The sequence below is a fragment of the Engystomops pustulosus genome, chromosome 5 (genome assembly GCF_040894005.1).
Source record: "Engystomops pustulosus chromosome 5, aEngPut4.maternal, whole genome shotgun sequence".
In the NCBI taxonomy this organism is placed as follows: Eukaryota; Metazoa; Chordata; class Amphibia; order Anura; family Leptodactylidae; genus Engystomops; species Engystomops pustulosus.
The window spans coordinates 109,635,344-109,660,060 of NC_092415.1; the positions used below are offsets into that span (position 1 = coordinate 109,635,344).

General features: G+C 45.6%; 1 protein-coding gene across 2 annotated transcripts in view; it reads left to right on the forward strand.

Moving 5' to 3' along the window:
* The window catches only part of AHRR (aryl hydrocarbon receptor repressor), a 317,910-nt gene extending 307,173 nt beyond the window's left edge, over window positions 1-10,737 (forward strand). For both annotated transcript variants that reach the window (XM_072152898.1, XM_072152899.1), the window contains one exon: window positions 8,966-10,737. In XM_072152898.1, the coding sequence (XP_072008999.1) occupies window positions 8,966-10,070 (1,105 nt within the window). In that variant the 3' untranslated portion in view covers window positions 10,071-10,737. The remainder of the gene's footprint in view (window positions 1-8,965) is intronic.
* Window positions 10,738-24,717: the final 13,980 nt, after the last annotated feature.

The window sequence follows — 24,717 nt, forward strand, 5'->3', positions numbered from 1 at the left end:
ATGCTCCCCCCCCCCCCCCATTTCTGTCACATAAAAAAGTTGGCGCCAAAATCCAGTTGCATACTAAATACCTGCCACAGCGGTGCAAATCCTGAAAATGTCGGGAAGGCCACCGGAAATGCGATCCGCCAACCTCTAGTAAATAAGCCCCACTATGTTAAAGGTGCACCAAAGAAAGTTGATGCATACTTCCCAAGCAGTGTAGGGGGCGCCAGGTTCATGAAGAATGTGCGCCAGTATTCCTGAGTCTGGTGCCCCCTTCACACTACACAGGAAAACTGCACTACTTATAATGAATGTCAGCCATTGCTTCAGACATGCCATGCAGCCAGCTCTTTTTAAGATTTCTTCTGACATACCTTCCATATGAGCTGTACTTGTTCATTCTATTTCTAATTGCATTGTAAGAACATGAACATTTACCATGCTCACTCAGATCTATGAGATATTTTTGTGCAATTAAAACATAATACCTTAAACTAATTAAAAACATTTACCATTTCCTGACCCTCTGAACTTTTCTATACTTAGTTAAGTTATACTTACTGGTTAATGGGCTGGATAGATGTCTTTTTTGCAGGATGAGCTGACATTTTCATTGATACCAATTTGGTAGGTGTATAACCTTTTGATCACTATTTATTTTACACTCTGCAGCCCATTTTGACAGAAAAAAACTGAAATGTAGATATTTTTGCTAATTTATTACACAAGGAAAAACTTAAATATTACATGGCTATAAGTATTCAGACCCTTTTCTGTGACACTCATATTTATCTCACATGCTGTCCATACTTATTTATCTCACATCCTGTCTATATAAGACCTTGCAGTTCACAGTGCATGTCAGAGAACATGAGAATCATGAGGTCTAAGGAACTGCCCAAAAGAGCTCAAAGATAGAATTGCGGCAAGGCATAGATCTGGCCAATGTTACAAAAGAATTTCTGCAGCCTGGGTGAGAGAAGTAAAGAAGAACCCCAATATCACTGTGGAGGAGCTCTATAGATGCAGTAGGAAGATGGGAGAAAGTTCCACAAAGTCAACTATTACTGCAGCCCTCCACCAATGGGGGCTTTATGGCAGAGTGTGCTGATGGAAGCCTCCACTCAGTGCAAGACATATGAAAGCCTGCATGTAGTTTGCAAAAAAACAGTAAAACATGGTAATGGCAGCATCATGCTATGGGGGTGTTTTTCAGATGCAGGGACAAGACCACTGATTACAATTGAGGGAAAGATGAAAGCAGCCAAGTACAGAGATATCCTGGATGAAAACCTCTTCCAGGGTGCTTGGGACCTCAGACTGGGCCAAAGGTTCACCTTTCAACAAGACAATGACCCTTAGCACACTGCTAAAATAACAAAGCAGTGGCTTCACAACTACTCTGTGACCATTCTTGACTGACCCAGCCAGAGCCCTGACCTAAACCCAATTGAGCATCTCTGGGGACACTTGAAAATGGTCTCCACCAACGTTCACCATCTAATATTTCATTTTTTCTTGTTTAATAAATTAGCAAAATTATCTACATTTCTGTTTGGAGTGCAGTGTGTACATTAATGAGCAAAAAAAGAACATTTTTGATCTTACCAACAGGCTGCAATGAAACAAAGAGTAAAATATTTAAAGGGGTCTGAATACGCTCTGTACCCACTGTATTGTGCATTCAAGGAAAGAAAGGGGATTAGAAATTTAAATTACATGTCCTTCGGACACCTGAGGTTGCACTTTATTTACAAATTGGGGTATGATGACCGTAGCCTAGATGGCGGTACAAATGCTATTTAAGTGCCGTCGTCTTGTTTGTTTGCAGCACTTAAATGGTTCACATCTGCAATAGGTGCCAGCATCAATCATGGATGTTAGCAGCTGGAGTCGGGTCTATATAACAGTAGACAGCCGTCCTGTATGAAGAGGCTTAAAATCATGGTTAACAACTAGAGATGAGCGAACATGCTCGTCCGAGCTTGATGCTCGTTCGAGCATTAGCGTACTCGAAACTGCTCGTTGCTCGGACGAATACTTCGCCCGCTCGAGAAAATGGCAGCTCCCGCCGTTTTGCTTTTTGGCGGCCAGAAACAGAGCCAATCACAAGCCAGGAGACTCTGCACTCCACCCAGCATGACGTGGTACCCTTACACGTCGATAGCAGTGGTTGGCTGGCCAGATCAGGTGACCCTGGGATAGACTAGCCGCTGCCCGCGCTGCTCGGATCATTCTGTGTCTGGATGCCGCTAGGGAGAGAGCTGCTGCTGGTCAGGGAAAGCGTTAGGGTGTTCTATTAGCTTACTGTTAGGCAGGAGTGATTCTCCAAGAACCCAACAGCCCTTCTTAGGGCTACAATAACGTTCTACTTTTTTTTTTTTTTATTTGCATCTAGTACCATTTTGTGAGGAATTAGCAGGGGGACTTGCTACCGTTGTGTTTAGCTCTTAGTGGCACACATATCCACCTCAAACACCAAAGTGGGAAAATTTAGTAGGGGTTGGATTTCAATTAGGCACAGTCTGCCATTTTTCCTTTTTTATTTTACGTTTATTTTGTTTAATAACTCAGTGTCATCTCATCTGGCATAGTAGTGTGCTTTCATACTTGGCTAGAAAATAGCCATAGGAGAATCCAAACGGCTTACGCTTACAGTAGCGTTATATATTTGATTTCTGGTTGATCTGCTGGTGGCTGTACTTGCTGCAGTGCATCTACTAGCCAATTGTGAGCAATTTGTAGTGAGACTTGCGACCGCTGTGTTTTGCGCTTAGTGACGCACATATCCATTGCAAAGACCGAAGTGGGAAAATTTAGTAGGGGTTGGATTTCAATTAGGCACAGTCTGCCATTTGTCCTTTTTTATTTTACGTTTATTTTGTTTAATAACTCAGCGTCATCTCATCTGGCATAGTAGTGTGCTTTCATACTTGGCTAGAAAATAGCCATAGGAGAATCCAAACGGCTTACGCCTACAGTAGCGTTATATATTTGATTTCTGGTTGATCTGCTGGTGGCTGTACTTGCTGCAGTGCATCTACTAGCCAATTGTGAGCAATTTGTAGTGAGACTTGCGACCGCTGTGTTTTGCGCTTAGTGACGCACATATCCATTGCAAAGACCGAAGTGGGAAAATTTAGTAGGGGTTGGATTTCAATTAGGCACAGTCTGCCATTTGTCCTTTTTTATTTTACGTTTATTTTGTTTAATAACTCAGCGTCATCTCATCTGGCATAGTAGTGTGCTTTCATACTTGGCTAGAAAATAGCCATAGGAGAATCCAAACGGCTTACGCCTACAGTAGCGTTATATATTTGATTTCTGGTTGATCTGCTGGTGGCTGTACTTGCTGCAGTGCATCTACTAGCCAATTGTGAGCAATTTGTAGTGAGACTTGCGACCGCTGTGTTTTGCGCTTAGTGACGCACATATCCATTGCAAAGACCGAAGTGGGAAAATTTAGTAGGGGTTGGATTTCAATTAGGCACAGTCTGCCATTTGTCCTTTTTTATTTTACGTTTATTTTGTTTAATAACTCAGCGTCATCTCATCTGGCATAGTAGTGTGCTTTCATACTTGGCTAGAAAATAGCCATAGCAATAGGATAGCATCGTTTGGTTTTAAAAACTCAAAAACACAAAAAAAAAAAAAAACACAAAAAAAAGTTAAAAAAAAATTAAAGCTATAACTCTCATTTTAAAAATGTTTAACCCGAGGGCTAGGGGTAGAGGACGAGGGCGGGGACGTGGGCGTCCAACTACTGCAGGAGTCAGAGGCCGTGGTCCTGGCCGGGGTGAGACACCACCTGCTTATGAGGGAGCAGGGGAACGCCGCAGAGCTACACTCCCTAGGTTCATGTCTGAAGTTACTGGGACTCGTGGTAGAGCACTGTTGAGGCCAGAACAGTGCGAACAGGTGATGTCGTGGATTGCTGACAATGCTTCGAGCAATTTGTCCACCAGTCAGTCTTCCACGCAGTCCACCCATGTCACCGAAATCGCCACTCCTCCAGCTCCTGCACCTCAGCCTCCTCCCCCCCAGTCTGCCCCCTCCCAGGAAAATTTGGCATTTGAACCGGCATACTCTGAGGAACTGTTTTCTGGACCCTTCCCACAGTCACAAACCACTTGTCCGGTTGCTGCTGAGCAATTTTCCGATGCCCAGGTTTTCCACCAGTCACAGTCTGTGGGTGATGATGACCTTCTTGACGTAGTGGAAGTGTGTAAAGAGGTGTCCGACGATGAGGAGACACGGTTGTCAGACAGTGGGGAAGTTGTTGTCAGGGCAGGAAGTCCGAGGGGGGAGCAGACTGAGGGATCGGAGGATGATGAGGTGACAGACCCAAGCTGGGTTGAGAGGCCGGGTGAACACAGTGCTTCTGAGACGGAGGAGAGTCCTCGACCAGAACAGGTTGGAAGAGGCAGTGGTGGGGCCAGACGGAGAGGCAGGGCCAGAGCTGGTGCATCAGCGCCAAATGTGTCAACTAGTGAAGCTCCCGTGGCGAGGGCTCTTGCGGCGAGGGCTAGATCTTCAGAAGTCTGGAGGTTCTTTAAGGAAACACCGGATGACCGACGGACTGTGGTGTGCAACATTTGCCAAACCAGGCTCAGCAGGGGTTCCACCACTACTAGCTTAACTACCACCAGTATGCGCAGGCATATGAATGCTAAACACCCCACTCAGTGGCAACAAGCCCGTTCACCTCCGGCCGTGCACACCACTGCTCCTTCCCCTGTGTCAGCTGATAGTCAGCCCCCTGCCCAGGACCCTGCCATAAAAACCCCATCGTCGCCTCCACGATCCTCCACAGCATCCACCAGCGTTCAGCTCTCCATACCCCAGACGCTGGAGCGGAAACGCAAATATAGTGCAACCCACCCGCACGCCCAAGCCCTTAATGTGCACATCTCCAGATTGCTCAGCCTGGAGATGCTGCCCTATAGGCTAGTAGAGACCGAGGCCTTTCGCAACCTCATGGCGGCGGCCGCCCCTCGGTATTCGGTCCCCAGCCGCCACTACTTTTCCCGATGTGCCGTCCCAGCCCTGCACCAGCACGTGTCAGACAACATCACCCGTGCCCTGACCAACGCCGTTTCTGACAAGGTCCACCTGACCACGGACACGTGGACGAGTGCTGCCGGGCAGGGCCACTATATAACGCTGACGGCACATTGGGTTAACTTGGTGGAGGCTGGGACCGAGTCTGACCCTGGGGCTGGTCATATACTGCCGACGCCGAGGATTGCGGGGCCTACCTTGGTCCAGGTGTTTCAGGCCTACTATGCCTCCTCCTCCTCCCACCCCTCCTCCACCTCCTCCTCCGAACTACCATCCGTGGGCACGGCGCCATCAGTCGGTAGCTCTAGGCACAGCAGCAGTGCCGTTGCTAAGCGACAGCAGGCGGTGCTCAAACTGCTGAGCCTAGGCGATAAAAGGCACACCGCCCAAGAGCTATTACAGGGCATCACGGCGCAGACTGATCTGTGGCTGGCACCGCTGAACCTGAAGCCAGGCATGGTTGTGTGTGACAACGGCCGTAACCTGGTGGCGGCTCTGCAACTCGGCAGACTGACACATGTGCCATGCCTGGCCCATGTGTTAAATCTGATAGTTCAGCGTTTCCTCAAGACATACCCCAATCTGTCAGATTTGCTCACGAAGGTGCGCCGCATCTGTGCGCATTTCAGGAAGTCCAGCACAGATGCTGCCACTCTCAGGGCAGCGCAGCGCCGCCTCCAACTACCCGCTCACCGACTGTTGTGCGACGTGCCCACGAGGTGGAATTCAACACTGACCATGTTATCCAGAGTTTACCAGCAGCGCCGAGCCATTGTAGACTGCCAGATGTCAACTTCCACCAGAACTGGTAGTCAGGTCAGTCAGCTTCCTCAAGTCTACAATGAGGAGTGGACGTGGATGTCTGATATCTGTCAGGTGCTGAGTAACTTTGAGGAGTCAACACAGATGGTCAGTGGCGATGCCGCCATCATCAGCCTCACCATCCCGCTGCTTGGCCTGTTGAAAAACTCTCTGATCAGCATGAAGTCGGAAGCTTTGCGCTCGTCACAAGGGGGAAGAAGATTCCCTTGTTGATAGCCAAAGCACCCTTAGGTCTGTTTCTCAGCGCATATCGGAGGAGGTGGAGGTGGAGGAGGATGAGGAGGAAAAGGAGGAGAATGTTGGCGAGACACAAGAGGGGACCATTGTTGAGTCCTTCACTGTTCAGCGTGTATGGGCAGAAGAAGAGGAGTTGGAGGTGTTGGAGGAGGAGGAAATGGACAGTCAGGCAAGTGAGGGGAGTGAATTCTTACGCGTTGGTACTCTGGCGCATATGGCAGATTTCATGCTAGGCTGCCTATCCCGTGACCCTCGCGTTCAAAGAATTTATTCCAGCACCGATTACTGGGTGTTCACTCTCCTGGACCCACGGTACAAGCAAAATCTTTCCACTCTCATCCCTGCAGAGGAAAGGAGTGTGAGAATGCATGAATACCAGCAGGCCCTGGTTCACAAGCTGAAACAGTATTTCCCTTCTGACAGCGCTAGCGGCAGAGTGCGTAGTTCTGCGGGACAAGTAGCGAGGGAGAGTAGGCGAGCAGGCAGCTTGTCCAGCACTGGCAAGGGTACGCTTTACAAGGCTTTTGCCAGCTTTATGTCACCCCAGCAAGACACTGTCACCTGTCCCCAGTCTCGGCAGAGTAGGGCTGATCTTTACAGAAAGAAGGTGAGGGAGTACGTAGCTGACCATACCATCGTCCTAAATGATCACACAGCTCCCTACAACTACTGGGTTTCAAAGCTGGACATGTGGCACGAACTGGCGCTGTACGCCTTGGAGGTTCTTGCCTGCCCTGCCGCTAGCGTCTTGTCCGAGCGGGTTTTCAGTGCAGCTGGTGGCATCATCACTGATAAGCGTACACGCCTGTCGACTGACAGCGCTGACAGGCTGACGCTTATTAAGATGAATAAAGCCTGGATTTCTCATAATTTCCAATCTCCACCAGGTGAAGGAAGCTCAACCTGAATAATTGATCCACTCCTCCTCCTCCTCATTTTCCTCCTTCTCCTCCTCTTTGTACAGTAAAGCAGAGGAAACTGGCTATTTTTTGACAGGGCCCACTGGCTCTAGCTATAGTACTTTATGCATTTAATTTTTCTGGAGGGCCACCGACCCGGTCCTCTGTTTTAAACAATTTTTGGGAGTGCCACATACAGGCACTCAATCTATTCAATTTTTCTGGAGGGCCACCTACCTGCTCCTCTGGTTTGAAAACTTTTTGGGACTGCCACATACAGGCACTCAATCTATTCAATTTTTCTGGAGGGCCACCTACCTGCTCCTCTGGTTTGAAAACGTTTTGGGACTGCCACATACAGGCACTCAATCGATTCAATTTTTCTGGAGGGCCACCTACCTGCTCCTCTGGTTTGAAAACTTTTTGGGACTGCCACATAAAGGCACTCAATCTATTCTATTTTTCTGGAGGGCCACCTACCTGCTCCTCTGGTTTGAAAACTTTTTGGGACTGCCACATACAGGCACTCAATCGATTCCATTTTTCTGGAGGGCCACCTACCTGCTCCTCTGGTTTGAAAACTTTTTGGGACTGCCACATACAGGCACTCAATCTATTCTATTTTTCTGGAGGGCCACCTACCTGCTCCTCTGGTTTGAAAAATTTTTGGGACTGCCACATACAGGCACTATCCAAATTAAATTGTCTCCATAGCAGCCTCCACACGTTGTCTCCATTGCTACCTCCAAAAGTCGTCCATATAGCTGCCTCCATACATCGTCCCTTTATCAAACGAGGTGTGTCAGGCAGAAATTTGGGTTGTTTTCATGGATTCCACATCAAAGTTGTTAACTTTGTCGCCACCCAGCTGTGTTATCCACAAAATATACTAATAAACTTTTATCATTTACCAATATTATTTCAGCGCTTCTTGCGCATCTGTTTACATTCCCCTCACCCGCCATATCCCAAACTTATAAGAACACTACTACACTTGATCTTATACAAAAGGTTCTTAGAAGTGCTGTTTGGGGAGTAGCCTAGAGACAGGGGCTTGGATTGGCGAAAGCTCGCCTGGCAGCGGAGCGCCAGCTCCATGCCAAGATCCAACTAACATAGTTTTAACTGCAGCACCTTTAATCTACTACTAGTTCACTGCCTCCATACATGGTCCCCTTATCAAACGAGCTGTGTCAGGCAGAATTTTGGGTTGTTTTCATGGCTTCCATGTTAACTTTGTCGCCACCCTGCTGTGTAATCCACAAAATATACTGGCAAACTTTTATCATGTACCGATATTATTTGAGCGCTTCTTGCTCACCTCCTTTGGTTCCTCTCTGCCACCCATTGGTTTGAAGCCTGAGTCCATTTAGGGTATGTCGCCATGACACTCTCTAGCCTGCCGCTGCTGCCTCTGCATGCCGTCCCCTATAGTGTCAGGGTCAATTATTGGATGTTTTAGATGCTATCTAGCTTCATTCTGTCACTCTGTCATGGCCATGCTGTTGCCCATAATTTTGGCATAATGGTGCGATTATGCAGCCTCAGAGGCATCCATGCATGCTGCCCCTGCTGTTTCCTGTCCATTTCCGTGGTGTTTCCATCCTTTTCTGAGGTTCCCAGGTGTTTGGCCAAGCTTCCCTGTGCAGAGCCTTGGTCCCCTTGAAAAATGCTCGAGTCTCCCATTGACTTCAATGGGGTTCGTTATTCGAGACGAGCACTCGAGCATCGGGAAAAGTTCGTCTCGAATAACGAGTACCCGAGCATTTTAGTGCTCGCTCATCTCTATTAACAACCAAGCACCATACATGTATGGTTTGTGCACTTTCTCATGACCCTATGGAAAAGTATATTGGGCCACAAAACCATAATCACCACAGGTCTGCAGAAAAATTATGTAAAAGGAAACAAAATTTTACTAAATGTATTCTTACTATTTGTTTTGTTTTGTTAAATTTCAGGGATGATGAGGCTCAAACAAAAAAGCAGACCATGCTTGGAATGAAAGGAAGTAGAGATGTTCCTCTGAATAATATTTTAGGTGAATCACCAGCATTATTGAAACCACCTCACACATGGGAGAAACATGAGAAGGAAGATATCAAGATGAAGTTTAATACAACGAAGACTGACTCTTTTTTGCATGAGGAAAACTACTTACCTAGACCTTTTTCCAGCATGCAGAATCACTGTAATACCAGCAGTGGATGGACACTAAAGAATCCTATTGGGTCTCGGTCAGGACACCAGTTAATAGGCTCAAGTCGATCCGGGAGACCTTTTTACAACATGGACCAAGGTCATGCTGGAGTACACCTGACAGGTCATCCCCATCGTGGAGGTGTTGAGAATTTCCAGGCATACCATGGTCTACAGCAGCATTCTGTACAGCCTTACCCTTCAGATGCAATAAAAATGGAAAATGCTTTTGTAACTCCAGATATCTTATATGACTCAGGTTTGCCTATGAACATTCCCATCAAAATTGAAAATGACTCAGATTCTGAGGGCAGGTCTGAACCTTACACAAAGCAACATAGTCATGGATGGGCCAGTGAGAGTAATGTCCTGAAGAGAACTTTGATGGACTCGCCTGAAGGGCTTCATCTTAAGACTGAATCTAGACTCAATGGGCCTCATTTGTGCTTGAAACCAAAGCATCATATGCATTCTACTCACAGAGGACATTGTTTTGTACCACCTGCGCACATGAACCATATTAACACAAGTAGGCCTTATAAAGGTCTGTACAATAAGGATCCAACTCAATTTTATCCTCAGAAATGCAACTACCTAGACAGCATACTGAGCCAACAAGGGGCAGATTGTTTAAGTAGTGCACTGTATGCATCAGATGATAAAAATCTGGGGGACCAATCTTATAAGATGCAATGTGAGGCTAAGACTCATAACATTGTTCAGAATATCAAGCGTGAGCCCCTGGATTCACCTCCATGGATTGAGAGCGAACAGGATCCAGTACCTGCACTCTACCAAAAAAACCAATTAATGGGTTTTTTACCTGGCCAGATGCCACATAACGCGACTGAATTTGCATATATTTAATACATTTAGCATTTCTTATTTGAATTTTCGATAAAAATAATATATTGCACTATTGAACCTAAGGTCTCTTTTTTATACAGTACATGTATAGCTTACACTGTGGTTAAATTGCAGACGGTGCTTAAAAACCCTTATGTACTGTGCAGACATTTTGAAAACTGCTTTGTTTTTCTTAAGAAGAGGAACTATTTTTCCTATGTGTTACCACTTATGATAAAAAAAGTTTTTGCTTCTGTGGAAAATGATTTTATGAGATGTTTTATGAAATGTTCCCACATTTTGTATGTTTTATAAGTCATTATGGCATTTCCTTAAAGGGTGTGTTTTTTTTTTTTTGAAAGTCCTTTCTTTTGAATGAGGGATGACAGTATTAACAATTTGGATTACACTGATTTTGCCTTGATGAATATTGGACTGAATGTATTTGATTGGCACCTTACCAATAAGAAAACTGACAGAGACAGGCCACATTAATATATGATTTTCTCTAGCAAGATATAGACTGATATTTGCTTTGGCTTTTTCCATTTTTTTCTGAAGTATTTATAGAAAACTGTCAGACATGTATATGTACTATGGTAAAGTTACAATAGATTCACTGATTCTGAGTTAAAAGCAGAAATTGTGGCCAAAAGGAGTGAAACAAATAAATATTCTGTTTGCATTATCATCTGACTGTTGGTTACTGCACAAATAAAAACAGAAAAAAACTGACCTAATAACCCACTGCCAAAATGTGGTCAAGCAGAATTACACCTCTTTTTTCATGGCCCAGGATGTATTTGCTGCAACGAGAGATGTCAATTGGTTGTATAAAAGTAATGGCGGGAATTTTTTGTTCCCTCCCTTCAATAATCTATACCTTTAATTTTTAGGGTACAGAGCTGTGTGAGGGCTTATTTTCTCTATAAGAAATTTCACTTCTCAGTGACATTATTTATTCCATGTGTGTACTGGGAAGCTGGAAAAGAATTCCAAATGTGATTTAAAAAACGCATTTGCATCACTTTCTTGTGGGCTCAGTTTTTACAACTTTCACTGTGTACTCCAAATGATATCTCTACTTTATTCTTTGGTTCAGTATGATCACGGTGATACCAAATTTATATAGGTTTTACTGTGTTTTAATACATTTTCGAAAATTAAAACAATATGGACAGAAAAAAAAAATAGTTTCGACCCTAATAACATTTTCATACTTGTTTTTGAAGCTGTGTAAGACGCCATTTTTTGGGAGATGACCAGAAATTTTCATTGCTACAATTTTGTGCGACCTTTTAATCACTTTTTTTATTTAATTATGTTATGTTAAATTAATTTTTTATGTTATGTAAAATGGTGTACAAGTCATGTTTCTGACATTTGGGAGCAATTTTCCGATATGATTCATTACAATGTCCCATTGGCACATTGTAACAAATCTGCAGAAACCATACAGCCTAGAGTCTTGCAAAGATTCAAGGCTGTCAGGGCAATTGACTGCCACTCCTCGATGATGTCACAGGGAGTAATGATCTCAACCAAGATGGCAATGCAGCTGTCTTTTAAATGCCGCCGGAATCTTTGGCAATCGCTGGTGGCAATCAAGGGGTTGACACCTCGGTTGCTAGCGATTGATGCTTGCTGCACTATGCAGCAAACCTCATGTTTTCATACATCCTTAAAGGTGTTTTCACACAAACTAAAGTTAGGCTGTATCCACGGGATCGGGCCTAACTTGCTGATCAGTGGGGGTTTCAGTGCTGAGACTCCCCACAGATTTTCCCTACACTCACATTTCTGCCCTGTCTGGATGACACAGAACATTTCCATTCATCTTCTGGATTGTGACTCTCATAAAAGGTTAACTGGCTATTTTTTCCTTGTTGCTATTATTGTCTCTTATTTTGAGATAACTGCCATTCACCTTGACTTCTGTGTTTTAGATTCTTTGACCCTTTGGCCTATTCTCTAAATATGGATTTTGTACTGCATTGGTCTTCTTGGTTTTGACTAGAGATGAGCAAACATACTCGTCCGAGCTTGATGCTAGTTTGAGCATTAGCATACTCGCAACTTCTCAGACGAGTATTTTGCCCGATCGAGAAAAATGTCATCTCGCGGCGTTTAGATTTATGGCGGCCAGAAACAGAGCCAATCACAAGCCAGGAGACTCTGCAGTACACCCAGCATCACATGGTACACTTACATGTCGATAGCAGTGGTTGGTTGGCCTGATCAGGGGACCCTGGAATAGACTAGCCCCTGCCCGCGCTGCTCGGATCATTCTCTGTCTGGATGCCATTAGGGATAGCGTTAGGGTGTTCTAGTAGATTACTGTTAGGCAGGAGTGATTCTACAAGAACCTTATTGTTAGGCAGGAGTGATTCTCCAAGAACCTTACTGTTGGGCAGGAGTGATTCTCCAAGAACCCAACAGCCCTTGTTAGGGCTACATTAGCGTTTTTCAACAGTTAAAGTGACACACTCAGTCACAGCACAAAATCCCTTTGTGTGCTGTCAGTGTAGGTTAGAAACTAGCCATAACAATCATCTTCTGTGGTTGCTGTCTGATTTCTTCTGCACGTTTTGTTCTATGAAAAAAAACCACACAAATAACAAAAAAAACCCACACAAATAAAGAAATAAATTTAAAAAAAAAAAACAATAGAAAAACAAACAAAATTTACAGTTTATATTTCTGTTTGTTCTAATTTAATTTTGAAAATGTTGAACCCGAGGGCTAGGGGTAGAGGACGAGGGCGTGGGCGTCCAATTACTGCAGGGGTCAGAGGCCATGGTCCTGGTTGGGGTGAGACACCACCTGCTGATGAGGGAGCAGAGGAATGCCGCAGAGCTACACTCCTTAGCTTCATGTCTCAAGTTACCGGGACTCGTGGTAGAGCACTGTTGCGGCCAGAACAGTGCGAACAGGTGATGTCATGGATTGCGGACAATGCTTCTAGCCATTTGTCCACCAGTCTTCCACGCAGTCCACCCATGTTACCCAAGTGAGTACTCCTCCAGCTGCTTCACCTCAACCTCCTTACCCCCAGTCTGCCCCCTCCCAGGAAAATTTGGCATTTGAGCCGGCATACTCTGAGGAACTGTTTTCTGGACCCTTCCCAGAGTCAGGTTGCTGCTGAGCTCTTTCCCGATTCCCAGGTTTTCCACCGGTCGCAGTCTGTGGATCATGATGACCTTGAGGAGACACGGTTGTCAGACAGTGGTGAAGTTGTTGTCAGGGCAGGAAGTCTGAGGGGGGAGCAGACTGAGGAATCGGAGGATGATGAGGTAACAGACCCAAGCTGGGCTGATAGGCCAGGTGAACACAGTGGTTGTGAGATAAACGCGAGTCCTATACGAGAACAGGTTGGAAGAGGCAGTGGTGGGGCCAGATGGACAGGCAGGGCCAGAGCTGGTGCATCAGCGCCAAATGTTTCACGTAGTAAAGCTCCCGTGGCAAGGGCTAGATTCAATGGTATAGAGTGTGAAGAAAAAAGGAAAATTGCTCTCACCCGCTTTTCGGATTCTTCCTAAGGAGATTTCGGTCCCAGCGACTCGGATCCCACGTGACCAGCGTGTAAGGCAACAATAGTACGGAAAAATGATCCAGCGCTTTGTGTTTGGGAAACAAATGCTCCAGGCTTTTTATTTCAAGATATAAGGAAGGGTGTAGACATCACATAAACCCCGGCACTGCGTCCAAGTGGTGGACTACACTGTCCAGCCTACGCGTTTCGAGCGCATACACATGCTCTTTGTCAAGGCTAACACATATCTGAGAAGGAGCGCCATTAAATTGAAAAACTGGAAGGGACGTCAGAGGGAGGGGGCCGAAAGGTCCGCCTTGATCCATGACGTCAGATTTGTTTGGGAACGCCTTTCTCAAGTATAGTAAAAACTTGTTTAATTTTAATTATAAAATGACCCTTAAATAAGCTTTTTTTAAAAACAACATGAAATATAAAATATTATACATGATATGTAGTCACCAACAGTAAATGGTTAAATGCGGACGGGCACAAACAAAACAAAGAGCACCAAACAGGTGCTACATATATAATTACTATGTTCTTGTTTTATGTGTCCTTATGGAAAAGAAAGTAAGTCAGATTAGCGTATATTATTTAGTACCAGCCTTTCTATTTCTACCCTATGAAAAAGATGTTTGCATGATTTTGTGGTAGTGAGCCACCGAGTGTAGTAAAAACGTAATTTTTTAATATATGAATTTTTAATATAACATAGAGATTACAGCCTCGTAGTAAGTGGCTATGGGTGACTGAACAGAGTACATAGTATAAAAATAAAAATTTAGAATACCTGCAATAGCAGTGTTCCGTCTGAATGGACTATGTTCAGCATTAACGGGTAAGATATAGGAGTCTATACAGACTGGTGCGTCAGCGGGACTGGTCTGGTGGAATATGGAGATCTATTCAGACTAGTATATAGATGGTAACGCAGGGCAATTAAACAGGGAGCGGACAACCCACTAAGGGGGAATGAGCTTCTGGCTCAATCTTCGGGGATTAAGTTAATAATGAAACAAAAATTCCTGCTTATAATTCATTCCCCTAGGACAGTGATGGCTAACCTATGGCACTGGTGCCAGAGGTGGCACTCAGAGCCCTTTCTGTGGGCACTCAGGCCATCATCAGAGATGACTCCAGGTATCTTCCTGCAGTCCCAGACAGCCCAGGACTTGCTGTGCACAGAGCTATTTTAAGTGACAGCTAGACCTGGGATTATTTTCTGCTTTATTGGTGTCCTCAGGTGCTGGTATCAATGAAAACTGTGACAGAGAAGGGAGTATAAATCACAAATTAAATTTCTGTGCTGACACTTTGCGATAAATAAGCGGGTCTTTGTTGTAGTTTGGGCACTCGGCCTCTAAAAGGTTCGCCATCACTGCCCTAGGAAATCTGGTTTCCAGTTGTAATATCCAGAAAGCTTCTTTATCGAACAATTGTTTACTTCGGTCTCCCCCCCTGAAGTTAACATTAATGCGGTCAATGGCATAGGCTTTAAATCCTGTAGGATTTCCCTGATGCTGTTCTATGAAATGTCTAGAGGCTCCTGAGATGGTTTTTTTAGTGATACTGTTTGATTCAACTCGTCTTATATCTCCTAGGTGCTCCAGTATTCTTTTCTTAAATTTACGGGTGGTCGCTCCTACATACTTGAGGCTGCATAGAGCACACTCGATAATGTAGACGACATAGTCGCTGTTACAATTCAGATATGTTTTAATATCATAAGATTGAGAATTCATTGTTTTTGTGAATTGTTTTTTTGCTTCGACTATTCTGCATGTTTTGCATCTTAGTGCTCCACAGTGGTAAAATCCCTTGTGCGTGAGCCATGTATTTCTAATTTTGCTATTGGACCTGAAGCTAGGTGAAATTAGATTGCCAATAGTGACCGCCTTTTTGGAGACTATATTACAGCCATTTTTCAAAATTTGTGCCAGAGTTTCATCCTGGCACAAGATAGGTAAGTGTTTGAGGACTAGATGTTTAATATCTGCAAATTGCTTGCTGTATGGTAATGTAAGGTATAAATTAGTATGTTGTTGGGAATTATTTTTTGTTTTTTCTAGAAGTAACTGACTTCTTGATTTTTCATCAACTATCTTGCTGGCTCGACTGAGGACACTGTGAGTGTAACCCCTTTTGTGCAATCTTCTTTTAATGTCTTCAGATTCCTTTCTATAATCATGCTCAAGACTACAGTTCCTTTTTGCCCTTGTCAGTTCTCCTACTGGTATTGCCTTAATGGTGTGATTAGGGTGTGAGCTGCGGGCATGTAAAATGGTATTTCCAGATACTTTCTTTCTGAAGGTGGTAGTTTTGATAAAGCCTTCATCGGTGTTTAGATTTAGATCTAAAAATGTCATGTGACTACTGCTGGTGGAAAACGTAAAAGTGAGATTGCATTCATTGTTGTTTATGTATTCCACAAATTTAGGTACGGCAGATACATCGGCGCGCCATATTAATAGCAGATCGTCTATGTACCTGCTGTACCAGAGGATTTCATCAATGAAGGGGTTGCTATCACTGTATAGGTAGTGTTCCTCCCACCATGACATGGTGAGATTGGCTATAGATGGAGAAAATTTAGCCCCAATTGATACCCCTCTAACCTGAAGGTAAAACACTTGTTCAAAGAGGAAAAAGTTGTGTGTCATTAGAAACCATAGTGTTTCGTTTATGAAATGTTTCAGGTTCTCACTATATGTACTGTATTTGTTTAAATGATGGTTCAAAGCCATCATAGCAATTTGATGAGGTATAGAGGTATATAGTGAGACTGCATCGCAGCTTACCCAAGTATATTCATCAGACCATGTCATATTTTGGAGGATTCTAAGGACATCTCCCGTGTCTTTTAAGTGACCTGGTGTTCTCACAACTAAGGGTTGGAGATATGAATCCAGCCACTCGCACAGGGGTTCATTTAGGGAACCAATACCCGAAATAATGGGGCGCATAGGTGGTGGATATTCCCCTTTGTGTACCTTGGGTAATGTATACATTATTGGTGTAGTTGGATTATTTACCAATAGATGTTCCTTTTGTTTTTCATTAATCACCCCTAAAGTGAAGCCTTCGTGTATTAGTGTAGAAATTTTTTTACTGAAGACTTCTGTGGGGTTGATTTCCTGAAGTCTGGAGGTTCTTTAAAGAAACAGGGGATGACCAACGGACTGCGGTGTGCAACCTGTGCCACACCAGGATCAGCAGGGGTTCCACCACTACTAGCTTAACCACCATGAGTATGCGCAGGCATATAAATGCTAAACACCCCACTCAATGGAACCAAGGCCATTCACCTCTGGCCGGGCCCACCACTGCTCCTTCCCCTGGGTCATTTTCTGCCTCTGCTAGTCAGCCCCCTACGCAGGACCCCGGCACAAACACCTCCCGCGCGAAAACCACACCTTCGCCTCCACGATCCTCCACAGCGTCCACCAATGTCTCCATGCGCAGCGTTCAGCTGTTTATACCCCAGACGCTGGAGCGCAAGAGGAAATACAGTTGCAACCACCCACACGCCCAAGCCCTCAACATCCACATCTCCAAATTACTCAGCCTGGAGATGCTGCCCTATAGGCTGGTTGAGACCAAGGCCTTTCGCATCCTCATGGCGGTGGCCACCCCTCGGTATTCGATCCCCAGCCGCCACTACTTTTCCCAATGTGCCGTCCCGGCCCTGCACCAGCACGTGTCAGAGAAAATCATCCGTGCCCTGACCAATGCCATTTCTGACAAGGTCCACCTAACCACGGACACGTGGACGAGTGCTGCCGGGCGGGGCTACTATATATATCGCTGATGGCACTTTGGGTTAACTTGGTGGAGACTGGGACCGAGTCTGATCCTGGGGCCGCTCATATACTGCCGACACCGAGGATTGCAGGGCCTACCTCGGTCCAAGTCTCTCAGGCCTACCATGCCTCCTCCCACCCCTCTTCCACCTCCTCCTCTGAATTACCATCCCTGGGCATGGCGCCATCAGTTGGTAGCTCTAGGCAAAGCAGCAGTGCCGTCGCTAAGTGACAGCAGGCGGTGCTCAAATTGCTGAGCCTAGGCGATAAAAGGCACGCCGCCCAAGAGCTATTACAGGGCATCAATGCGCAGACCGATCTGGGGCTGGCACCGCTGAACCTGAAGCCAGGCATGGTTGTGTGTGACAAAGGCCGTAACCTGGTGGCGGCTCTGCAACTCGGCAGACTGACACATGCCTGGCCCATGTGTTAAATCTCATAGTTCAGCGGTTCCTCAAGACAAACACCAATCTGTCTGATTTGCTCACGAAGGTGCGCCGCATCTGTGCGCATTTCAGAAAGTCCAGCACAGATGCTGCCACTCTCAGGGCAGTGCAGCATCGCCTCCAACTGCTCACCGACTGTTGTGCCACAAGCCCACGAGGTGGAATCCAACATTAACCATGTTATCCAGAGTTTACCAGCAGCGCAGAGCGATTGTAGACTGCCAGATGTCAACTTCCACCAGAACTGGTAGTCAGGTCAGTCAGCTTCCTCAAGTCTACAATGAGGAGTGGACGTGGATGTCTGATATCTGTCAGGTGCTGAGTAACTTTGAGGAGTCAACACAGATGGTCAGTGGCAATGCCGCCATCATCAGCCTCCCCATCCCACTGCTTGGCCTGTTGAAAAACTCTGGTCAGCATGAAGTCGGAAGCTTTGCGCTCGTCACAAGACATGGGGGAAGAACATTCTCTTGTTGATAGCCAAAGCACCGTCCGGTCTGTTTCTCAGCGCGTATCGGAGGAGTTGGAGGAGGATGAGGAGGAAGAGGAGGAGAATGTTGGCGAGACAGAAGAGGGGACCATTGCTCAGTAGTTAACTGTTCAGCGTGTATGGGCAGAAGGAGAGGAGTTGGAGGAGGAGGAGGAGGAAATGGAGAGTCAGGCCAGTGAGGGGAGTGAATTCTTGTGCATTGGGACACTGGCACATATGGCAGATTTCATGCTAGGCTGCCTATCCCATGACCCTCGCGTTCAAAGAATTTATTCCAGCACCGATTACTGGGTATTCACTCTCCTGGACCCACGGTACAAGCAAAATCTTTCCACTCTCATCCCTGTAGAGCAGGGGTCAGGAACCTTTTTGGCTGAGACAGCCATAAGCGCCACATATTTTAAAATATAATTCTGCGAGAGCCGTACAATATGCTTAAAGGGACACTGACAGAACAATGGCTCCAGCAGTCATTAGTACAGCAAGGAGTGTTCCTCCCCCCTGTACTAAGCCACCACTGGACCAAAACAATGGTAATTCCCTGTAAAATAAAAAATAGATAATTTACATTTGAGCTTGTCCCTATACAGACGCCAACCACTGCAGAACATCCCTATACAGACGCCAACCGCTCCAGAACATCTCTATACAGACGCCAACCACAGCAGAACATTCCTATACAGACGCCAGCCGCTGCAGAACATCCCTATACAGACGCCAACCGCTGCAGAACATCCCTATACAGACGCCAACCGCTGCAGAACATTCCTATACAGACACCAACTGCTGCAGAACATCCCCATACATGAGCCAACCGCTGCAGAACATCTCTATACAGACGCCAACATGTGTCTAAGCTGCTGCAGAACCTCACATTAATGTAGAAATGCAGTGGTGGGGGAAGATATGTGGGAATGATGCAGAGGGGGTATTTAAGGGACACTTAGGAGCTTCATAGCTGCTCCTGCACACAGGACATTAAGGGGTTAGTGCAGAGTGTGAGGAGACGCTGGGGGGAGGGAGCACTTATCTCTGGCTGATTCCTGGCTGCTCACTCCTTCTCCTCAGGTGCTGGATGTCTCTAGAATATGCAGCTCTTTGGTCTCCTCTGTCTGAATCTCCTGTGCTGCTACATCCAGCACTGGGATTGGCTGCAGGCAGACAGTCTCCTCCTCTGCCCGCCCCTGAATTAACCCCGCGTACCCTGCACTGCTCTGCCGATTATATCCAGGGGCATAACTACAGCCGGGGGCACAACAGGGGCCCCGGACATACGGCGAATACGGGACCCTGTTCTTGGCAGGCATCTTAGCAGTTGCTGCGGCTGTAGTTACGCCCCTGGATAAGAGCCCTGGCTGAGAGCCAGATGCGGCCATCAAAAGAGCCACATCTGGCTCGCGAGCCATAGGTTCCCGACCCCTGCTGTAGAGGAAAGGAGTGTGAGAATGCATGAATACCAGCAGGCCCTGGTGCACAAGCTGAAACAGTATTTCCCTTCTGACACCGCTGGCGGCACAGGGCGTACTTCTGCGGGACAAGTAGCGAGGGAGAGTAGGCGAGCAGGCAGCTTGTCCAGCACTGGCAGAGGTACGCTTTATAAGGCCTTTGCCAGTTTTATGTCACCCCAGCAAGACACTGTCACCTGTCCCCAGTCTCGGCAGAGTAGGGCTGATCTTTACATAAAGATGGTGAGGGAGTATGCAGCTGACCATACCATTGTCCTAAATGATCACACAGCTACCCTCAACTACTAGGTTTCAAAGCTGGACATGTGGTCCGAACTGGCGTTGGAGGTTCTTGCCTGCCCTGCCGCTAGCGTGTTCACCGATAAGCTTACACGCCTGTCGACTGACAGCGCTGACAGGCTGACGCTTATCAAGATGAATCAAGCCTGGATTTCTCATGATTTCCATTCTCCACCAGAAAGCAGCTCAACCTGAATAATTGTCATGTATGCACTCCTCCTCCTCATTCTCCTCCTTCTCACCCTCTTTGTACACTAAAGCAGAGGCAATTGGCTATTTTTTGTATTTAATTTTTCTGGAGGGCCACCTACCGACTCCTCTGTTTTGAAAACTTTTTTGGACTGCCACATACAGGCACTCTATCTATTTAATTGTCTCTATAGCAGCCTCCACACATCGTCTTTATAGCAGCCTCCACACGTCGTCTTTATAGCTGCCTCCACACGTTGTCTCCATTGCTGCCTCCACACGTTGTCTCCAATGCTGCCTCAACACGTTGTCTCCATAGATGCCTCCAAAAGTCGTCCACATAGCTACTTCCATACATCGTCCCCTTAGCAAACGAGCTGTGTCCGACAAAATTTTGGATTGTTTTAACGGCTTCCACACCACCCTGCTGTGTTATCCACAAAATATACCGCCAAACTTTTATCATTTACCAATATTATTTCTTCTTGTGCTTCTTGTTTACGTTCCCCTCCCCCACCATAACCAGGCCAATTACTTATAAGAAAAGTACTACACTTGATCTTATACAAAAGGTTCTTAGAAATGCTGTTTGTAGCCCCCGCCTGCTTTGAAAATTATAATTTTTTCAAAGTAAACGCTTCTGCCCCCCCGGCCTATTTTGGGTAAGGAGTGGCTGAGAGGAAGAGGCTTGGACAGGCGAAAGCTCGCCTGGCAGCAGACCGCCAGCTCCATCCCAAGATCCAACTAACATCGTTTTAACTGCAGCACCTTTAATCTACTACTACCTTACTGCCTCCATAAATCGCCCCCTTAGCAAACGAGCTGTGTCAGGCAGAATTTTGGGTTGTTTTAACGGCTTCCACATCAAACTTGTTAACTTTGTCACCACCCTGCTGTGTTATCCACAAAATATACCGCCAAACTTTTATCTTCGACCGATATTATTTCAGTGCTACTGTGAGGGTCAAAGTAATGATTATGTGTCCATAATACTTATATGCTTTATGATTGTATACATGTGCCCTTTGCCCTATATTTTTGTACTCTGTCTGTTATGAAATACAGAGCTTTTCCCTTACATCAGTTTTAACCAGACATGCAACTGTCAGCGAAACTCAAGTCTTATGATCAAAAAGCAGATGTTTGTTAAGAATAGCATCAGCATCCAGACTAGCGGTTGATTTACTGTAGACAACGGTGACTGGAAATTCCCCCGGCATAGCAACCAAGGCCTAGTTTTGAGGACCAATCAGCAGGGGTTGGGGGCCAGACATATATGCTTAGCTATAACCAATTATAATGATTTTAATGTATATAACCACACCTTTTTGTATGAGTATAAGAAGCTATGTATCAGAAAATAAAGATGTAGTTCAGTTCTCTTTTCTGCATGGCAAGTCAAGAGCATGAGCTGAGACAACACAGAACCTGAGTCTGTCTTCTCTTACTAAGTGCACACATGCTCCCCTAATTTGGAGTGTCTGAGAGAAGAGTGTATTGGCGGTTTTGCGCTGCCCCGTCAAATGGTGCCGAAACCCGGGACGTTGCCAGCTGATACCGTTCACCCGAGGACCCGAGCCAGAGGACGGGGGAAGAACGCTTGTCCACACCAATAGAGGACCGCGCGGCCTCACTGAGTCACGGTAAGTTAATGCATATTATATATGTGTTGGACTTCCCTGTGACCATTGGTGTGGAATAAGTTAGTAGCCTCTGATACTCTTCGGGTCTAAGGACTAATTGTCTGAGTGGTGAGACTGACATAACGGTGATCACTGAGCTACGTTTAGAACTGATACATAGTGACTAGAGATGAGCGAACATGCTCGTCCGAGCTTGATGCTCGGTCGAGCATTAGGGTACTCGAAACTGCTCGTTGCTCGGACGAATACTTTGCCCGCTCGAGAAAATGGCAGCTCCCGCCGTTTTGCTTTTTGGCGGCCAGAAACAGAGCCAATCACAAGCCAGGAGACTCTGCACTCCACCCAGCATGACGTGGTACCCTTACACGTCGATAGCAGTGGTTGGCTGGCCAGATCAGGTGACCCTGGGATAGACTAGCCGCTGGCCGCGCTGCTCGGATCATTCTGTCTCTGGATGCCGCTAGGGAGAGAGCTGCTGCTGGTCAGGGAAAGCGTTAGGGTGTTCTATTAGCTTACTGTTAGGCAGGAGTGATTCTCAAAGAACCCAACAGCCCTTCTTAGGGCTACAATAACGTTATACTTTTTTTATTTTAATTTGCATCTTTTACCATTTTGTGAGGAATTAGCAGGGGGACTTGCTACCGTTGTGTTTAGCTCTTAGTGGCACACATATCCATAGCAAAGACCGAAGTGGCAAAATTCAGTAGGGGTTGGATTTCTATTAGGCAATAACTCAGTGTCATCTCATCTGGCATAGTAGTGTGCTTCCTTTGATACTTGGCTAGAAAATAGCCATAGGAGAATACAAATAGCTTCTTGAAGCCTACAGTAGCGTTCTATATATTTGATTTCTGGTTGATCTGCTGGTGGCTGTAGTTTCTGCAGTGCATGTACTTGCCAATTCTGAGCAATTTGTAGTGAGACTTGCGACCGCTGTGTTCTGCGCTTAGTGGCGCACATATCCATAGCAAAGGCTGAAGTGGGAAAATTCAGTAGGGGTTGGATTTCTATTAGGCAATAACTCAGTGTCATCTCATCTGGCATAGTAGTGTGCTTCCTTTGATACTTGGCTAGAAAATAGCCATAGGAGAATACAAATAGCTTCTTGAAGCCTACAGTAGCGTTCTATATATTTGATTTCTGGTTGATCTGCTGGTGGCTGTAGTTTCTGCAGTGCATGTACTTGCCAATTCTGAGCAATTTGTAGTGAGACTTGCGACCGCTGTGTTCTGCGCTTAGTGGCGCACATATCCATAGCAAAGGCTGAAGTGGCAAAATTCAGTAGGGGTTGGATTTCTATTAGGCAATAACTCAGTGTCATCTCATCTGGCATAGTAGTGTGCTTCCTTTGATACTTGGCTAGAAAATAGCCATAGGAGAATACAAATAGCTTCTTGAAGCCTACAGTAGCGTTCTATATATTTGATTTCTGGTTGATCTGCTGGTGGCTGTAGTTTCTGCAGTGCATGTACTTGCCAATTCTGAGCAATTTGTAGTGAGACTTGCGACCGCTGTGTTCTGCGCTTAGTGGCGCACATATCCATAGCAAAGGCTGAAGTGGGAAAATTCAGTAGGGGTTGGATTTCTATTAGGCAATAACTCAGTGTCATCTCATCTGGCATAGTAGTGTGCTTCCTTTGATACTTGGCTAGAAAATAGCCATAGGAGAATACAAATAGCTTCTTGAAGCCTACAGTAGCGTTCTATATATTTGATTTCTGGTTGATCTGCTGGTGGCTGTAGTTTCTGCAGTGCATGTACTTGCCAATTCTGAGCAATTTGTAGTGAGACTTGCGACCGCTGTGTTCTGCGCTTAGTGGCGCACATATCCATAGCAAAGGCTGAAGTGGCAAAATTCAGTAGGGGTTGGATTTCTATTAGGCAATAACTCAGTGTCATCTCATCTGGCATAGTAGTGTGCTTCCTTTGATACTTGGCTAGAAAATAGCCATAGGAGAATACAAATAGCTTCTTGAAGCCTACAGTAGCGTTCTATATATTTGATTTCTGGTTGATCTGCTGGTGGCTGTAGTTTCTGCAGTGCATGTACTTGCCAATTCTGAGCAATTTGTAGTGAGACTTGCGACCGCTGTGTTCTGCGCTTAGTGGCGCACATATCCATAGCAAAGGCTGAAGTGGGAAAATTCAGTAGGGGTTGGATTTCTATTAGGCAATAACTCAGTGTCATCTCATCTGGCATAGTAGTGTGCTTCCTTTGATACTTGGCTAGAAAATAGCCATAGGAGAATACAAATAGCTTCTTGAAGCCTACAGTAGCGTTCTATATATTTGATTTCTGGTTGATCTGCTGGTGGCTGTAGTTTCTGCAGTGCATGTACTTGCCAATTCTGAGCAATTTGTAGTGAGACTTGCGACCGCTGTGTTCTGCGCTTAGTGGCGCACATATCCATAGCAAAGGCTGAAGTGGGAAAATTCAGTAGGGGTTGGATTTCTATTAGGCAATAACTCAGTGTCATCTCATCTGGCATAGTAGTGTGCTTCCTTTGATACTTGGCTAGAAAATAGCCATAGCAATAGGATAGGATTGTTTGGTTCTAAAAACTCAAAAAAAAACAAAAAACACAAAAAAAAACAAAAAACACAAAAAAACACACAAAAAAAAAAAAAAAAGTAAAAAAAAAAAAAAAGTTATAACTCTCATTTTAAAAATGTTTAACCCCAGGGCTAGGGGTAGAGGACGAGGGCGGGGACGTGGGCGTCAAACTACTGCAGGGGTCAGAGGCCGTGGTCCTGGGCGGGGTGAGACACCACCTGCTGATGAGGGAGCAGGGGAACGCCGCAGAGCTACACTCCCTAGGT